Here is an 18336-nt window from a genome sequence, read left to right on the forward strand (position 1 = left end):
GGGCTGCTTTACATCTTCATTTAACAGTAAACATTTACAAGGTAAACACAGACAGAAAAGTAGACTTTTTATCGGACTCGGCCATGGGAGTTAGCTTTTACATTTACATGTGCCAACTGCCAGCCCCTAGTCACACTGAGAGTGGTATTGAGAGCATCATTTACAACACACAAGGACCCACCCTCAATGTGGAGGTGGGCGGCCAGCATAAACATATTACAAGTCATACAATTAGGATTTGAAACATCAGTACCCCCACAATCATATTCAATTTTACCCTTCAATAGTCATCGCTGGTATCTAATTATTACATTATTCCATAGTTTAGACCTCTGAGCGGTACATTAGCAGGTTCTGTTGACAATCCAGTTTGTTTCCATTGTTCTAAGGCTCCTCCTCTTTGGAAGCTGCTGGTGACGCTCTAAGACAAATAGGCACACTAATATTTGTAAAAGTACAAATATCTTGAATCCAAAAACTCCAGTTTTTGTTCGCAGTTAGACATATTTCATGGACCGTGGGTCGTACAAGGTGGATAAGGAATTAGCATGTATGGTCAGTTTGGGTCTTCCCAGGCTATACATTTCATGCCAATGTATGTTTCTGTTCCAATACACTCTGCAGCCATAATTCTCTCTGCAACAGTATTCCCCCATTCGAAAATGGTCGTCAACAGTCATAATAAAAACTCCTTCGTCCTGGGACCCTCTGATTGGCTGTTCACCGAACACCTCTTTCATACTGATGTTGTGATTGGTCGCTATCAGATTCTTTGGCGATAAACAGCAAATGGATTGTTGCAAGCCATATCGTCAATGCCAGAAACAACGTCAACTTTCCACAGTTGACCAACCCCCAGCAGTAATGTGGTAAGTCTGGGAACCAGTTACCAACACCCGGACTGAACAGAACGTGTTTTGACGCCTTCAGTTACACATGCCACCCCCCAGATTAAATTGATAGACCATTTGATCTGCAAGCACAGTTTTAAAGGATATTTTGCTACATAATTGCTGTCATGAGAAAAGATTTTAAAATCGGTGAAGAATGGACAAGAATGCTTAAAGGGTTAATTTTCTGGCCCTGGCTTTCTGTCAAGGCGGATGCAGCTGTGAGCAAAAACAATATTATTCGATATTCTGCCATGGTTGTTAGATATTTCTTCATTTTAAATAACAATATCAGTTTTCCATTTATTTCGGATAATGATCTACAATTTTCTCGTCTTCCCACAAATAAGTGTTAAATAATAATTTCTTAAGGTTAGGGTTAGGGAATATCAAAACAGAAAAAAATAGCATATTTTTGTCTTTGTGTAAACGGTCGAGAAGATTTCTCATATAGTTCTATTTCTAAAATGTTTCTAATATGACTTGAGGACTGTGCTGGGTGTTCAGTTGGAGCCCAGTTCACAGACAGTTGGAGCTGTTCCAGCTGGGTTTGACACAGCCTCTAGACTAGTTGTAAAAGACTTCATCTTCGGAGATGGAGCTGCTGTCAGCATGTCGAATGGAGCTGCTCCTTCGGGGATGCTGTCCTGTGCTGGAGCTCCTCCCCACCAGCAGGGGGCCCTGTCTCTCCGGATTGCCTGTGAGCATGTCCCTGATAGATTGGGTCTGCTCCTGGGAGTACAGGCCTTTCTCATCACCCCTGTCCAGATTGATACTATAAAGCCTCTGGGTGCCATTCATCCTCAGTTGCTGGAGATAGACCCCCTCCGCATCGAGACCTAATCAACAATCACAACAGACAGAATTTATTAATAATGTTTCAGTATATGTCATCTATAGCTTTAAACACTGGACCCTATTCAATAGAGAAAGACATTTCTCAGTGTCTTCAAACGCTATTCAATAATGCCTGCATCACCCTCAGTGGCACCTTAGCTATAGTGTACTGTACACTGAGCAGTGCTGGCGTGACATCGCTAGAAATAACCCAACTGGACACGGTATTGCCCATCTACCTGGAAAGAGAGCAGAATCCTGGGAAAGCTTCCCATCGTGCTCGACTTCACCGTCCATCGATGACCAGGCACTCATGGTCGCCTCGGCGATGGCAAACTGCTCGGCAACGCCTGCAAACAAACACCCCCATTAGATATGGCTTGTTTCTTCAATGAGAATTCTCATTGACACGTTCTGTTTAAAGAGTCCCGCCCCACACCCCCTCCCCGCCTCTGACCTGCGGCGAAACGCGCCTCTTTGAGCTCGTCCGTCAGGTCGCTGTACTGCTCCTCGTCCTGAAGGGGCGCTGCCCCCCAGCCCTGCTGCTTGCTGTTCCAGCCCTTCCACTCAATCAGGTGGGCCACGCGGCCCTGCGCCATTGCCGTCGGCTTGGTGATGCGCTCTTTGAAAGTCGCCACCAGACCTGCCCAGGAACACAAAGCACTGGTTTCAGGTCACCCAGTATCCCTCATACTTCAGTCCTGCAACGTCTCTGAGGCCTCTGTCTAGTTGTATGGATTTATGGTGATCCCAGGGAGACTGAACAATCTTTGCCTCTTATTCCCAAAGTACCGGTGCAAGGGTTTGTTTCAAACAAAAGACACAAAGATACATTGTTGCGCTAACTTTAGCAGACAGGGTGCTTGACATCGGGTTTTCACCTAATTAATCATATTTTGCCAGTAACTTCTGCTGCTGATAAATCAGATGTACAGTGTATCTGAGAGTTGCCTCTACACGGATCACTGACTGCTCATTAACATATGAATTATTCAGGCGTTCATATCCAATGCAGCAGGCCAGACAACTAGCTGCAGGAACTGTAGTGGCCGGTCTGATTGGCAAAGACCATTTGTGAGGTTAGATTTCAAAATAAAAAGCTCTAACATACATTTATATTTAAATCTATACATGATTCTGATAAAGTAAATATTCTCTACTTTAAGGTATTGATAGCTTATAAGCAACTGCAATATTATTAGCTATTTGTTCAATGGTACCGACTAGTAACCATATTTTGGCGCACAATACCATTGCAGTACTGCACCAAGCTACCATAATCACTGCAAGAAAGTATAGTGCATGAGGAAAACTGTTAAATGCATGTTCTAAATAATCCTATTAGTGTTAATGTTGTGGTTTTGCAAGTAGTTTTAAGGTTGATTAAATTGGTATTATAATGGAATCCCAAAGGGGTTATGTTCAACATTGGTATATGAATGTGTATTTGTTGTACTACATCCACATGACCACAGTGGGGCAGCATTGAGCCACACTAGGAACCCTTGACTGCTGTATCAGGAATGCTGGCTATTAATCTCCAGCTGCACACTGAAGTGCATCTCCAGTGCAAGCATGCAGTGAATGCAGTAAATGCAACAGCTGTTGATAGCCATGCCTGGGTTAAGGGCCTTGTTATTGTAAGAGGCGCTTGTCTGGCGTGGCCACTTTCCCCAGTTGCTGTGCATTCTGATCTTCAGCAATGTTGGGATCCAATGTCCTCATGGGCCTGGAGGTTCAATTCCTTTTGGGTTGGAAACTGGCCCTGGTGCATCAACCAACCCTTTTAGTACCAAATCGTTTTCAAGGGCAGCAAGTGCTTAATGCTTGAAATATTGGTTAGTATATTCATTACATGGTCTGATTTCAGGTGCACTGTCTGAACCTAATCACGAGTTATCTTTAGCTGGGACTGCACGGGCATTGATTTCCCTGATTATTAAACTGTCATGTGTGCTTCAATCTCGTGACTGAAACGAACCTTTGCACTTTGCACTTTGATCTTTGTACCTTGTCCTGAACATTTGTTTTAAAAATGTAAAACACTTTTATGTTTTTGCAATAATGGTGTTTTGGAGATTATTTTCCCCAGCGTTACAGAGAGTGAGTCTATTTCTATCTGTTGACCATCTATTTATTGAGACTCGCGCCCCTGTGCCATAAGTTTGTGGGATGCATTCTTGTAAGACGGTGTAACCTTTGGATTCTTTTTTCAATGCAGATAGTGGCACCACAACAGATAAAGCTATCAGGGAGAAGGACTCATGGTGGTATCCATGGAAACAGCCTTCCTACAAATTTAGCCAATTGCACACTTAATTATGGGAGACAGCAGGAGACTGCAGAGTGACTGGCCACTGGAGAGGTGACACTCATTTACACTGTAACATCTTTATATATACTGTGTGTGTCTGTGTGTGTGTGTGTGTGTGTGTGTGTGTGTGTGTGTGTGTGTATATATATATATATATATATTCTTTATATATTTTATAATTTAATTATAATCTTTATAATTGAATATCTGTTTTATAAATGGATGAATAGTCCACTGCATGTCAAAGCCCTCTGGTTCTTATGTTCTGCTCTGCACACAGGCATAGCGTAGTGTCCATCGATCTTAAATTAGCAGCATTTACTACCACACCAAGACCATGTGTCGCCTCCTGCTGGTGAATACTAAACACATTCACTCCTTCACCCTTACCCAGCAGGGATGATGTCGCCAACTCTGCGATTTCAAATCCGTCGGGGGTCTGCTTCTTCTCCTGCACAATCCCGTTCACGGCAGGCTTGAAGCATTTCTAATATAAAAACTTGCTGATTAATGAACTGATCAAACAGCAGGCTTACAGAACAAGAGAGAGCGAGGGCATGCTGGAGACTAGCACTGTATATATACTAGCCTATAGCTTTTATACTGACAGTCTTACATTTATACAGCACTGTCCTAAACACAGTGAAAGAAAGTAATGACAGAGCAGTGACAGAAATGACAGAATCTCGTGGGCGGTGAATAGTCTTGATAGACCTTCAGTTGTAGTCAGATTGGCTCAGATGCATTAAATTTGAAAATCCAGACACTGTGATTACCTTTAAGGGGACCCAGCAAAATCCTGTCTGCTCCTGCCAATAAAAGACAACACCACTAATCAGACTGGCAGAGTGACACACAGCATGCAAAGCATTAAGTCTGCCACAGCTTGCTTTCCAGGAGATTTAAATGCGACAGCACTGCTCAACTACAACACGAAACCAGGGTCCAAAAGTCTCCTTGTGTGTTTTTGGAATATTACCTAGTATGTGCAGTGGAGGCCATACTTGGTTTTTAGGGTCCTCGTCCAAAAACGGGCACCGTGTCTCTCTGTCTGTCCGTCCGTCTGTCCTACTATACCAGGGGACCATGACAACTGCATTTATTTTGCACCAGTCTTCACCAAACTTTTGTCATACGCTCCTAGCCTCCTACAAACGTTTCAGATTGCATTGGGTTCCAATCCAAAACACTTTCGATTTTGATATGAAAATTTTTATTTCACTTTCTACTCTAGGCAGTCCAGAAGCATGACATCATCACTTTACATAGCGTAGAGACTAGGGAGCCGACAGAAGTCTCAGAACACATTTTACGCTAACCTTGTACTTGCTATTGGAGTGTGAGGACCCTCTGAATGTGCCGCCACTGGTTGCTATTTACAATTTGTATTTCTGTTTTACAACCCTTTTCTGCACAAATATCACTCCTGCTAAAAACACCACAGAATATGGTCTATAAAAAAACACACACATAGCTTTGAACCTATATGTTGTCCTGTTCTACACTTAGAATACATGCTTTTCCGTTGAAGATGCCTCCCTTCATGGCTTTAGGTCTCCCTCTAGCTTACCTTTGAAATGGCCTGGTCCTCAGTGCCAGGCTGCTGCTGCTGCTGCAGTTCGGCTGAGGGTGGTTGCGGGGCGCCGTGGAGATCTGGAAAGGAAAGAGCCAGGGGGATATAAGAGCATGTGGAGTATCGTAGCCATGCAACAGAGGACCCAGGTGATTAAAAATACACCCTTGAAACCAAAACAGCAGCAGTATTTATATAGTGTATTAGTTACACTATGCTGGAAATGTGTGCCTGCACCTTTAAATTACAGGTTTGAATGAATTGCATTTGGACGATTAGGATTGCTGTATATTGACTGGGGTTGACCTTTGTGTATTGGATACAGGATGTGAGAATGAAGACTTATAAAGACTTATTTGTCCATCTGTAAACAAGGATTGAGTTTGATAAACCTTTTGTATATATGGCTGATAATATAAGTGATTGTGAAACAATAATGAAACCAGATGTGATCGCCATGTTGTTGAATGAAGTCAATAAGCTGTATTCCCTGTACTCACTCATTGTTTACAGAGATGGATGCATAGACAGGAAAAGCTGCCTATACAGTGAACTTCCCATCACAAGCTTTACAAGCATTGATGGACATGTCGGTTGTCTGCGTTTAATAAGGATCTGTTTTCACATGTACATAAAACAGGACTGGCTCTTAAACCGATTCTGCTAATTTGGCTGTTCTTAAGGTTAGAACATGCATGGGATGCATGCCAACGTCAGTTGAAAATCCTGAACTGCCCCACACTCTCCTAGTGCATAAGGAGTCATATGGGAATCCTAGGTGACCTACACTAAGCTAGCCTGTGTTTTTTGGTCTTGTATCACGACTCATTGATATACGCATTTAATCAAAATGCTTTGCTCTGCTAAGGTTTATGGTTTCTTCAGGGCGATGCGATAGTATTGTAATGGTATTTTCCATTTCTAAACCTTTCTGTTGTCTTGTTATACTTGAAGCCATAACGACATCGTAAAATGAAAGGTTACTGAGCAAACAAAACAGCACGAAATGTCAGGCTCCCTCGCTCGAACAGTGAGTGTTTGAAGGCGATTAAAGCCCAGAAGCCAGACTGCCTGTCTGATTGCAGCGCTGCGCAGTCTGCAGCTGTGCTGCAGCTCGATGGCTATCAAAGCAGTCGCTCGCTGCTCTGCATTCATCTCCGTCCGCTCCCGGCATGCACCTGGACAGAGCCAGCGGCTGCTCTCCTGTTTCTACCTGGGTTTCCACGGCAACCACAAATCTCTGCCGTCAACTCCCGGGGGAACTCCTTAATTGAAAGCCTATTCACTGCCACATTATGTGATGCACATGCAGCCGAATGTTTATTAATTCTGTATAAATCAATACAGAGCAAAAACTAATCTGATTACAGCACAGACGCACGCCGACTGGAGTTACAGATTTATCTGCTTTATTAGAACGGGCATAAGCGAGCGCCTCATAATGAGAATGTATGCCAGTGATAACCAAAGCTTTTAAAACCACATTCTTACTTTTGAATAAGCAACATGGCTTTATCACTGTGATCGCTTCTTTAATTATGAATATGCCCGAGAATTCAAATATAGCACAATGTACTTAATTCAAAATGTAAAGTCAGTTATTGAGTGCAGAAGTATAGAATAATGCATTATGATTAACTACAGCAAGCGGTTTATAATACACGAATTCAAATGAGTTAATTATGTGCTTAATGCATGCAATTAAATGTAATGTTTAAAAGGCTTTTGCATTTAGAAAGTGCAAAACTGAAACAGGAATATTTACCATGCATTTTGGGGTTGGATGAAAGTGCATATTGTGGAAACACCATCTCTGATGTTAGCAAACATACGAACCCGAATTTGTTGGGGACAGCGACCTTCACATAAAATCATTTCAATATAATACTAGCAAGCAGGATTCTTAAACACAGAGAAAGCTGTCTGCTCCAGAATGGAAAACTACAATGTTTTATTTATTGACTTTAGATAGGGTCTCTACAGTTCCATAAAAGGCTGGACAATGGACGTGTCATATTGGTGAAGTATATCAAATATAATGCATGTGCTATAAATTTAATACATGCATTGGTCAATTTATTATAGATATTTTGAAAATATGGAACGTAGTTTTGCTGCGATATGTTGGTTAAACGTGTTTATGATACGTATATATGTATTAATGTTATTTTTTAATGCTGTTAGGATTATTCCATTATGCCCGTTTTAGGTTGTGTACAATTGTGAAAAGCTACCACATTTAAACCGTCATATTCCCATTATGAGACTTCATGTACATTTACTAAAAACTGTGTTAAAAAATGTAAAACCCCTGCCTTGACTTGACCGTTCTCCTGGTGTCTGCTGGTGGTCGTAAGAACGCCAGGCTGTTGTTTTTCTAACTGTGCTCATTTGCTTACACAGCATCACAGTTTTCTTTGTATACCTGTTGGTTCTTTGCATAGGCTTTTACACGCCATGCTGCTGCTGTGGTCAGTATATCCCTGTGTGCAAAGTGTTTGCAACCTAGTGGATTAATCCTATATAAATAACTTAAATAATGAGGTAAAAAGGAAATACTGAGGCAAATAAAAGGCAAATCTTTCAAGAATGGCCACTTGTGGAGGGTGTCTAAAATATGGAACAATTTCATTGCGATTTCAGAGCTATCAGGAATATCAACATGCCTCCTTAAAGGTCACTGTTATTGAATTCTCTTGACTCGTTATTCTTCAGGGGAATTGGAGTCACAGGGGGTCAATTTATCAGCCTGAAGGCAAACCTGCTGCAGGTTGGCAAAAGAGAAACTGGCCCAGTCCAGCTCTTATGCAGAATCTTATACAAGTTTACCAGGTTGAATCTACATGTTCTTTACAGTGTGCTATGCCTCGTGAATCATGAATTAATGCATTTGGCTTGACTCAGGTAGTATTCATAACCTTTGTGCATCACTGAGCCACTGGCTTCACAGTGACTCCATTTAGCACTGTACAGAATCTTAACTAAATATATGCAAACTCATGCATCAGACTGCTATGGCACCTTATTGCATGGCTATGTTCATTTGTTTTCTTCCAGAAAAGGAATACTCAAGATCCAGCTCCCCTTTTACATGTCTGAAGGATTAAAGGACTTCAAGGTCACACAGAAGTCAGAAGCTGATCTGGGATTTAAACATGTGTACCATACGAACTGCAAACATTACTGTTGAGAACATCGCAGAATGACAGATGTGTGAATCAGGATCTCTTGCCACATTTGCAGTACATAATAACTGTTGCAATACATTTTTGGAATTTATTGAGGATTGAGGATTACTACTACATTAAATTTAACAGAACATATCGTTCATATTTAATAGGTCATCGTTTATTGTACTTGTTGGACAGCATTTTTTGCATTGCCTACTTATTCAAGAAATGACAATGTAAGATTGAGATTAGAACCCTATATTTAATATATTCTTCAATGTACAGTATGAAAGAGCAATTAACAGGTATTATAAACAGTTTGGGTTGCCCTGGGTGTAACAGGCTGGTTTTGCATTAGCAAATGTAATGACAGGATCAGTTAAGATGCAAACTGTGCCCCAATTCCAGTTCAGCAACAGGTGCACCACTTCTGAGAACAGCTGTAAAGAGCTGGATACCAGTCTTAAAGTTGTTTACTTGGAGTCAGAGAGATCCAAGCGCTTTGCTACATTGGGAGTGAAAAGCAATTCCAGCAGGTACCAGAGCAACAGGCAGGGCTTACCTTTAGAGATGCAGGAGCCCATCGTTTCCAAGGAAGGGCAGGCTGATAGACAAACAGGCAGGGAGGCAGGCAGGCAGGCAGGCAGGCAGGCAGGCAGGCAGACGGGAGGCTTCACAGTTATCTGTTCACATCTGGACTGTAAGGGACCATGCTGCAGCTCAGAGAGGGTGAGACAGGCTGAGAAAAAAGACCTGGACGCGCACTACCTCTCCTCTCCCTGTCTGACTGGGAATGAGAGAAAATAACAAACACATGTTGCTGCCTTGTGTGTGCCTTCCCTCCAGCGCTTCAGTGATGAACCCCCTCCTCTCTGCTTGTCAGCACACACACACACACACAGAGGCGTACACACTCACTCGCGCTCTCATACCTCTCCCTGCCCTCTACTCAGTGCATCTCAGAACCCCTGCTCACAGTCTCCAGTCTGCCGTGTGTTCCAAGGGGAGTGACTCAGAGGAGCTGTGGGACTGACACGAGAAGAATCCTGGGGACCTGTCCTCTCTCTCTCTCTCAGCTCCGGGGGTCTCGAGGGGTCTCTCTATGATGGTAACTCATTTTAAAGCTGCCATGTTCCATAACCATTTTATAATGCACACACTACTTTATCAGAAGCCTCACCTTGTTGACAGTCCAGTTTATTTAACAACCCCAACTGTACTTTTACATGACTATAACTGTTGTTTTATATCAAGCATACACAATGTATATTACAGCATGGTGTAGTTTGGTGCTTAGAGAACAGTGATTGTAAGGCCACACCTCCGTAAGGAACTAACCTCAACAACACCCTTCGACACAGACAGGCACTGTGACACAGCGCAACACTGACACACTGTGGTGCAAGGACGCATTGCAGCACAGGCAAATAGGCACAGATTCAGTGAGCTGTGCCTCTGGTATTAGGTTTGCTGCTCTTGATTTGTTATTAATGATGCTGTATGTGAAATCTGTATATCTTTATAGTTTACCTTCATGTGAAATATACGAAGGGTTGCTTATGTACGCGCGTTTATATGAAAAATTACTGCTGGTATGTAAGTGTGGCTATTTTACTATACCGCCACCCTAACAAAGACATTTCAAATAGCAGTGGTAAATACAGTGTCCTAGTGCTGAGGCAGGTCCAGCTGTGCGCCTGTCTCTCGCTCTCTGCTGCTGTATAAAAGGCTAGTCTCAGATCCCTGAAAGCAGGGAGCCTGAGAGGGAGACTTCAGTCTAAATGTCAGCGTGATCGATAACTCTCATCTCGCTCCGACCCGGGGAGATCTTAGTCAGCCCGGCACGCTGCTCCTGGCTTGTATCGTGAAACCTCAGCCGACACGCAGACATTCGTTCTTCAAAGAGAAACTTGAGACAGCGAGACCTTTTTAACCAATATGAGGCAGCGTTCATTTTAAAAGCTTGTCGGGGGGGACGGGACGGACACGGACAGCCAGAGATATTCTCTGGTGTTGTATTAATAACTACAGGAATCCTAAACACAAGAACTGACCCGCCATCCTCGTTCTATTCCAGTGACGTGAGTGTGACTGGTCAACTCCGCTAGTTTTGCACAATCATTTAAAATGACATTTGAAGCTGCATTATACAAGCGTGGTCGCTACTTTTCAATGAGTAAATCTAACACTTCAATGCAGTGCTGTGCTCTATCCAAGTAGGCAAGCGTGTTTCCCATGCCTACTTCATTAGACTGTTTCTGCACGTTGACTACTGCATCTGTACTATGGCACATTGGTATTGTTTTATTGATTATAAATGTGTTGTTTAATTAACGCACTGTATTGATTGCACACAGCTTCATTGATTAATAGTTTATTTAGTTGTTCTTTTAACCCCAAACCTCTTGCATGAGGAAAAGGAACAACAAAAAACGACAAAATGTCCTCTTTCTGACCCTGACAAGATCCCTGCTTTATTGTCCAGTTCACTGATGAAAATCAAATCTTGTTGAATATGATATGTGAAAGCAATACATATCATATTTAAATGAACTGTTTTAACTGGTATATTTAGCTCCATATGTGGAGGTGTGTACAGTAGATGCTTAAGTTATCCCATCAGAATCCTATGTAAATCTCGGGACTTTCCAGGGATACTGAGCTCATTCATTCCCACCATTCCTCTTGACTCCTGCACTGTTGCCCGTGCACGTTCAGGAATTACCCTCATTCCCTGCTTCCGCCTCAGGCCATGCGGACCCAGCTGCTCCAGAACGAGCAATCTCTGCAAAAGAGCACCTTCAAGCCATGCTTGAGACAGCCCTGTGTTTTATAACCTCTGTCAGGGGCCTCCTTTTCTTCTTCATTGGGCTAACACTAGGGTCTCTGCATTTGTATTCATGAGCTTTCCTTGCTGGGCAGTATAGAAAATAATAGGTAAATGAAGAACTTCAAATTGCATGATCTACTGCGGCCCACTAGGGGGCAGAGTTCAGTTTTACTGGCAAGACCATGAACAGAAAACAACGGCTGGCGTAGAATAGCCCTCCAAGACCAGAGCTGGCCAGATACATTATACTGGGTTGACATTTATCATTACAGTTGCAGGTATCCGGGCTTACACTATGAGTTTAATATGCTTCACTACACTTTTTCGTTGAAAATTGTAAAACTGTTTATGTGAACTCTATGGGGTGCATATATGCATTATAAAATATAGCACACATAGGAAACTTAACTTGGTACAATATATGTGCAGTTTAAAAATGAAACAGTACAGTATTTTATAAATCAGTGATGACTATTGACTTTTCTTTAAAGATTGTAAACCCATTCAACTGAATACTTGCGTTAATTTATTTATTGATTTTAGTTTTGCTGCTTGTGAATTTAGTAATCATGACATGCAAGGTGAGGGACACTGGTCCTGGTTAGAGTCAGGCATGATGCAACCATTCCTGCTAGGTCACCTGACCTGCCGTTCAGTCCAGGGCCACCCTTCAGCAGAGACATTTCAGCTTAGCCAGGCTCTAACTCAGGCCCCCGGAGGTGAAAAGCAAGTGAACGAGGCTGCTGCGTCACCCATCGAGCTGTTAGACTGAAACACAAAGTCTCCACGTTGAGAGGGAAACCCTCTGCACATCACGAAGTAAGGCAGACTCACTTAGCAGCCAACTTTACTGAAACTGTAGAAACCCTAATGCAGAAACAAATAGAAGAAACTATTTCACCTTTTATGTTTCGACTGTATTTAACACTGAAGACACTGAGAAAGACCATTGTCGAGTGTTTTATAATGATGTAAAATAAATAGCACTTCTGTTTGGACTACAGCAGTTCTGCCCCCGTTTTTTATTTCATCAAGAAGAAAAACAAGCTTAACATTGGACAACACCCAAGAATCAACTCAGAAGCCCGTTCAGTGAGCTTTTTCTTGCTATCTTTTCTAATAACCGGTGCAGACAGAATGTTGACCTAGGTTGCGTGTAGAACGCATGTGTACATAATGTAATGGACCCAGCTTGCGTGTGGAATGAATGTGTACATGGTGTAATGGAACCAGCTTGCGTGTGGAATGCATGCGTGCATGGGCTGATGGCTTGTGTTGGAATCACACCACTCTGCAATGATGCCACACCTCCGTGGGGAAATCAGGTATATTTTGGCAGCCCTGTGCCCCCGCTGAGGGGTGTAAATGACATGATAAACACACTCCCTTCCAGCGGCTGTCCACCCGGCCCTCCTCCTCCCCACCGCACACCCCTCTTGCTTGCATTCCTCTGTTATGATTTCATTTTCTGGGCATGCTTTGGCACAGGCCCTCCTTGGAATAGACACCAGATTCCACTGTCATCATCCCCACAAGAAAGAAAGACCTTACCAACCTGTTATCTAGTTTCCAGGGCAACCTTTCTGTTTTAAGCAAAGCTGCACATTTCCCCAGCTATTCTTCACTTAATCCCATCCCTTATTGAAAAACCAATTCCTAGTGCTATCATTATAATACCAATGTATAATCCCAAAGAAACCCTTAGCAAAACAATGCAGGCTCAGCAATATAGTACCAGGCATGACAAAACGAATATAGAACAAATTCTGCACAGTGGCCCTTCTGCTAAAGAAAATCACTGGTACAGATATCATAATACAATGGACCACTGGTGTGTTTGATAACACAGACCCACTAGCAGAACCACTACAGCACTGCCATTGAAGATCGTTTGGCAAGAGGGTAGCGTTAACAAAGCAAGTTGCTAACGGAATTTTATCATAAATCAGGACTCTCCGCTTCAGCACGGCAACTGACCGCAGAACACATTGAAATCTAACGTCTTTATGAAATTTCTAACTTTAAAATGGTCATCTTTATTATCAAGACATTTGAAATAACAGGAGTCTATACAAGGTGACAACGTCTTAGTGCAGAGGCAGGTTAAGCTGTGCGCCTGTCTGTCTCTCTCTCTCTTTGTTTGTTTAAATTGGCTAGTCTCAGATCCCTGAAAGCAGGGAGCCTCGGAGGGAGACTCCAGATTGAGTTGTTTAACACAAGTCAAGGCACTGTTTACCTGTGTCTAATCGCAATAAGACTAGGCCACCTACTAGATTGTAATGACTTCCATTAAAGTGATAATGGCCATTGATAAGAATAACATTGGGTAGGTGACGACGAAGGGAGTTATGCTGGAAACTTCAAAGGAGAGGCACAGAAAAAAAAAACCCAAGCTGATAACAATGTAGCGCATTGTTAATAGACCTGAGTGTGCCAAATAGCCCATGTCTGAGTAGCCCTTGTGAACCCATGTCTTGCTAAGTGTAAATCAACCCAAACGCTAAATCATTAAGTGAGGAGTGAATCGTTAGACAAACAGTGATATACTGGGAAAGCATTTTGATAGCCAGAGTTGAGCTCTTATTAGTGGATTCATGCTATGACAATGACTGCAAATATCTCAAGGCAAATAGCTATTTATTTGTAATAGTTTTATGATGTCCGGGGCACGCCACGCATGTTGATGAGGAATCATGAAGTGCCTTCAAGTCAGACACCTGGGAAGTGCAGGGCAGCCAGGAGAATCAAAGCAGTGGATTCTGTCAGTTCTCAGGTAGATCAACGACTTCTAAAGCATTCCTGTGGAGCGGGAAGCCCAGGGAAGAGCACACTTTGCTCTCTTTTTGGAACGGAGATGTGAGGTCATTCTGGTGTGACATTAAAAAGACAGTAATGTGCTTCAGAAAAGGGGGAGACAATGCTTAGAACACATGTCTGTATATATAAATATATATATTTCAAGTGAACACACTGTGTAGAGGGTATCTCTTATTTTATAACGGGAAGTAATCTCATGAAGTTTGGGCAATCGGACCCTATGCAATACAAAAAACTTACATTAAATTACAAGAAACTATGATTAAACACATTTTTTTTTTTTAAATACCATTGTGTATGGAGTGTTTTAGAATTTTGATGACTCCTTAAGGGTGACTGGTTGATTTTGTTTAAATGATTAATCATTTTTACAACAGTTTGTAAGCGTTCCCCCCTTAGCAACCAGTGCAACAAAACAGTCTTCTTCCATTGATTTGGGATTCACAGTGATATGACAGAATGCTGCTGACAGGCTGTGAAAAACCATCAGTAATGAACACCACATTCCTTTGTGTAGCTAACATACTGTAAAGTGACTTAAATGGACGTAAAAACAGTGTTAATTGCCTGAAAGTCCACGATAATAATGCTTGTTTAAGGAAAATTTATTTTTAAACTGTGACCCAGTGATTTCACAGCATGCATGCAAGCCCACCAGTGTGGTGCAACAGCTAAACAAGTCCCCTTCTTTACATTTTTTTGTTCCTTATCCAACTTTCTCAAGCAAGAGGTTTAAAAAGAAAGGTAAGGGACAATTTTGGATTGCTGCACCCTGACACATGCTGGTAAGATCTTATGTATACTATGCTTTATAGATTTAAGGTTAGAAATGAAAAAGTAACGGCCTTTGCTGTGCCACCCATGTCGATAGACAGACAGACAAACAGATGGACGGAGAGGTAGTTATTATCTTATTATTTCTTACAAACACTGCATTACCTCCCCAAAATAATCGGAAATAATAATAAAAAAGACTTTGAACAAACAAGTTGTGACTGTGAAAATAATAACTGTATAATTATCTTTTTCTCCTGTTTTGTTTACACAATAGCTCTTTCTCGTTTGATTGGCCACCCCCCCCCCCCCCCCCCCCCCCGGACGACACACCCTGAGCCCGCTGCGAGACAGGCAGCGAACTGTGTGCATTGAAACGTCTTTCGCAATCACCCAGGTAACCCAGGCTCATTAGGAAGGTCTAATTACGCACAAGAACTAACAGATCACAGTGGTAATTGAGAAGAGGGGTTAGAAGGGTTCAGCACCACATCAAGAGAGAGAGAGAGAGAGAGAGAGAGAGAGAGAGAGAGAGAGAGAGAGAGACTTGTTGTCTTCGATAAACTGTCAGGTCTTAGGTGCGCCACATAATCTGGAGGTAATTCAGTTTTTTCAAGAAGACATTGCTCAATAGTTTTATTACTTGTTAAGGCGTAATCAGCCCTGGGCAATGCCCAACTAACAGCTTTAAGAATCTGATTAAAACTGAAAAGTGAGCGTGTATCCGGCAATACCATAAAAGCTGCATCTCCCTGTTGCCAGTTTCATTCATTGATAGAGGGATGGTAGTAAGTAGGTGCTTGGTTGGAAGGTGCTTCCGTGCCTTATACCGCCTAAATAACCAATGGTTCCCTGAAGATTTTATTGACAGTGTTATTTTAGAATAGCACACAGTACCCCTCGGTGGTCAAATGTTGTATATACATTCAATAGGGTTTTAAGATGATCACAAGCTGTAATTTCCAGAAAACTTGAAAACCACAGCTGTACAAATCTTCAGCACATTGAAAAGAGGTCCAGTGATAAATGTACTAATGTTAATAAGAGTTGGTAAATGCACTATCACATCTTGGTTATCATTGCTCTTTTAAAAGTGCATAGCACAATGCAGCAGTATATGCAGTTAGAGGGAGTGGAATCCTGCCTTGCATGGCGTTGAATGACCTGGGCACATCCTGGCTCATCCAGCAGAACCCAAACTCTTAACAAGTGCTGCTCACATCTGCTGACCCATACCTGTCAGGTTAGACTGCAGCTGTTGCTATTTGTTAGAGTACGTTATTTAGTTAACTTGAATGAACTTGGTATTGTTTTTCCTGCTTTTGCCCTCATTTGTCCTTTTTTCCTTTGTAAACTATTATGACCATTTGTAGATGAAGGTGCAACACTATGAGCCCACCTGCAGCAGTCAAATAAACCAATTTCTAAAAGCAGCAATGCAAGAAAGGCTTTGAGGAAGGACTGGTCCAAGGAGCGCTCTGTCTAACTGATACATGACGTCGCTATATCTCTGGGGCGACTTGCTGCAGTGATTTGAAACTTGGGAGGCATAACCAACCACCAATGTGGAATCGTTTGAGTGTCAAGACAGTCTTGAAATAATCTTGAAGGTTTGATACCAAGATTTCTCCAAACCTGCCGAATGAATTTCTATCAGTTAGCTGGGTTCATCATTTTGTGCCCTATTGTGTATCAGGTGAGCCAGTGAAACTTTGCAGTATTGAAAAGAAAGAAAGAAAGAAAAAACTGGAAGGATTGGAAGAGTGAAACTGGAAGGATTGGAGCTGAAGAAGGAGTGTAATTTCACTGGCTATATATATATATATATATATATATATATATATAGCGTATTATATTTCTCCGAGACTGTCTGCCTCAGATTTTACACAGAGATTGAGTTCAGTGACATCTCAGTGTAATCCCAGGCACACTGATCGTCTATCAAATTTACAGCAGATGAGAATGCAAACCCAATCCAGTTAACCTTTGTAGAGCTCGTCGCAGCTGGACCTCACTTCACACTGACAGCAGAGACCGGCAGCCTTGCCGGAGCCAACAAACCTCAAGAGTCCAGCACAGCAAATCAAAGTGTCATTAACCAGTGAAAATTGATTATTCAGACTGACAGCTCAGGTGCCCATAATATGCATTTTACTGCACACATTTATCTATGATTTACCATGGTTTCACTGTGCTATTGTTTTACCATGGAATGCCACAGTTGTACTGTAGATAATGCACAGGGATGGGTTTAATTAAGGGATTGTGAATGTTGAGGGACTGGACAGCAATGGAGACTAAAGCCTGCTCAGCTTAATTTCAAAGATATTTAGTTCTGAAAAAAAGTGCATTATTCCAAGATTTGATTTAAAACACCTGTTTAGTATTTGCAATTTACTTTATTAAAAGCATTTCAAAGAACGTTTAAAAGATCTAGAAGCACTTAATCCAGTGCAGACTGCTAGTGATTTCTATCGTTAAACATATTAAAATTCAAATGATATATGTATTTACAGCCTTACAGATTTAAACACATACCGTACAATGTTTTCAGTTCATTTTATTCAAGAAGTGTTAATAGTGGACCACAGTGCCTAATGCAGCTGCCCAGGTGGACAGGTATAAAAGTTTGGGAACCCCTGTTTTAGTGCACAGCAGTGTATTCTTAGTAAATATAATATAATCCGTCAGGCAACAAGAACCGAAGAGCAGACTTCTCAAACCTTAAAAACCAGTATTTGAGTAATTGCAACATGTAGTTGCAAACACAATGCAATGATAAAAAGATTACATGTGAAGCGTTTTACTCTGAAGGACTGACAGCAGTGGAGTCTGACACCCCTACCTGTCTGCCTGTCAGTCTGTAACTCCACAGGGTCGGCACAGGAGTGGATTAAGTGCTTGTGAAAGACGATGGACTGACAGCAGTGGAGACTGAAGCTTTCTGTCTGTCGATTGAACAGGTACCACATTGGAAGGAGTTACTGAGGTAGAAAAAGCAGACAAAAGGGGAGTATGATTATGGGAAGAAACTGGACCTGAAATCGCGACTGACGCCCTCAATAGCAGGGCATAAATCAGGCCACCCATAGCCAAGAAAAATATTATGACCGCAAGCAGGACCCGGTGAT

At 42.0% G+C, this 18336-nt stretch overlaps 1 protein-coding gene across 1 annotated transcript; it reads right to left on the minus strand.

The window, feature by feature from the left end:
* Window positions 1-1457: 1457 nt before the first annotated feature.
* LOC121328904 (protein FAM131C-like) lies at window positions 1458-9557 on the minus strand. Its single transcript, XM_041274045.1, has 7 exons — window positions 9347-9557; window positions 5612-5694; window positions 4818-4850; window positions 4432-4528; window positions 2185-2370; window positions 1967-2077; window positions 1458-1729 (listed from the first exon to the last, which is right to left on the minus strand). Exons 1-7 carry the CDS (start codon window positions 9366-9368, stop codon window positions 1458-1460), a joined length of 804 nt encoding a protein of 267 aa, XP_041129979.1. The 5' UTR covers window positions 9369-9557.
* Between the last annotated feature and the right edge of the window lie 8779 nt (window positions 9558-18336).

This window comes from Polyodon spathula, chromosome 16 (genome assembly GCF_017654505.1).
Source record: "Polyodon spathula isolate WHYD16114869_AA chromosome 16, ASM1765450v1, whole genome shotgun sequence".
Lineage (NCBI taxonomy): Eukaryota > Metazoa > Chordata > Actinopteri > Acipenseriformes > Polyodontidae > Polyodon > Polyodon spathula.

Excerpts from the sequence above, each read along its gene's own strand:
- LOC121328904 (XM_041274045.1), bottom strand. The coding sequence starts at position 9,368 with ATGGGCTCCTGCATCTCTAAAG. Across the intron at positions 2,371-4,431 it reads GGCGACATCATCCCTGCTGG|GTCTGGTGGCGACTTTCAAA; the intron begins GTAAGGGTGAAG and ends GTTCCTGGGCAG. Across the intron at positions 2,078-2,184 it reads AGAGGCGCGTTTCGCCGCAG|GCGTTGCCGAGCAGTTTGCC; the intron begins GTCAGAGGCGGG and ends GTTTGTTTGCAG.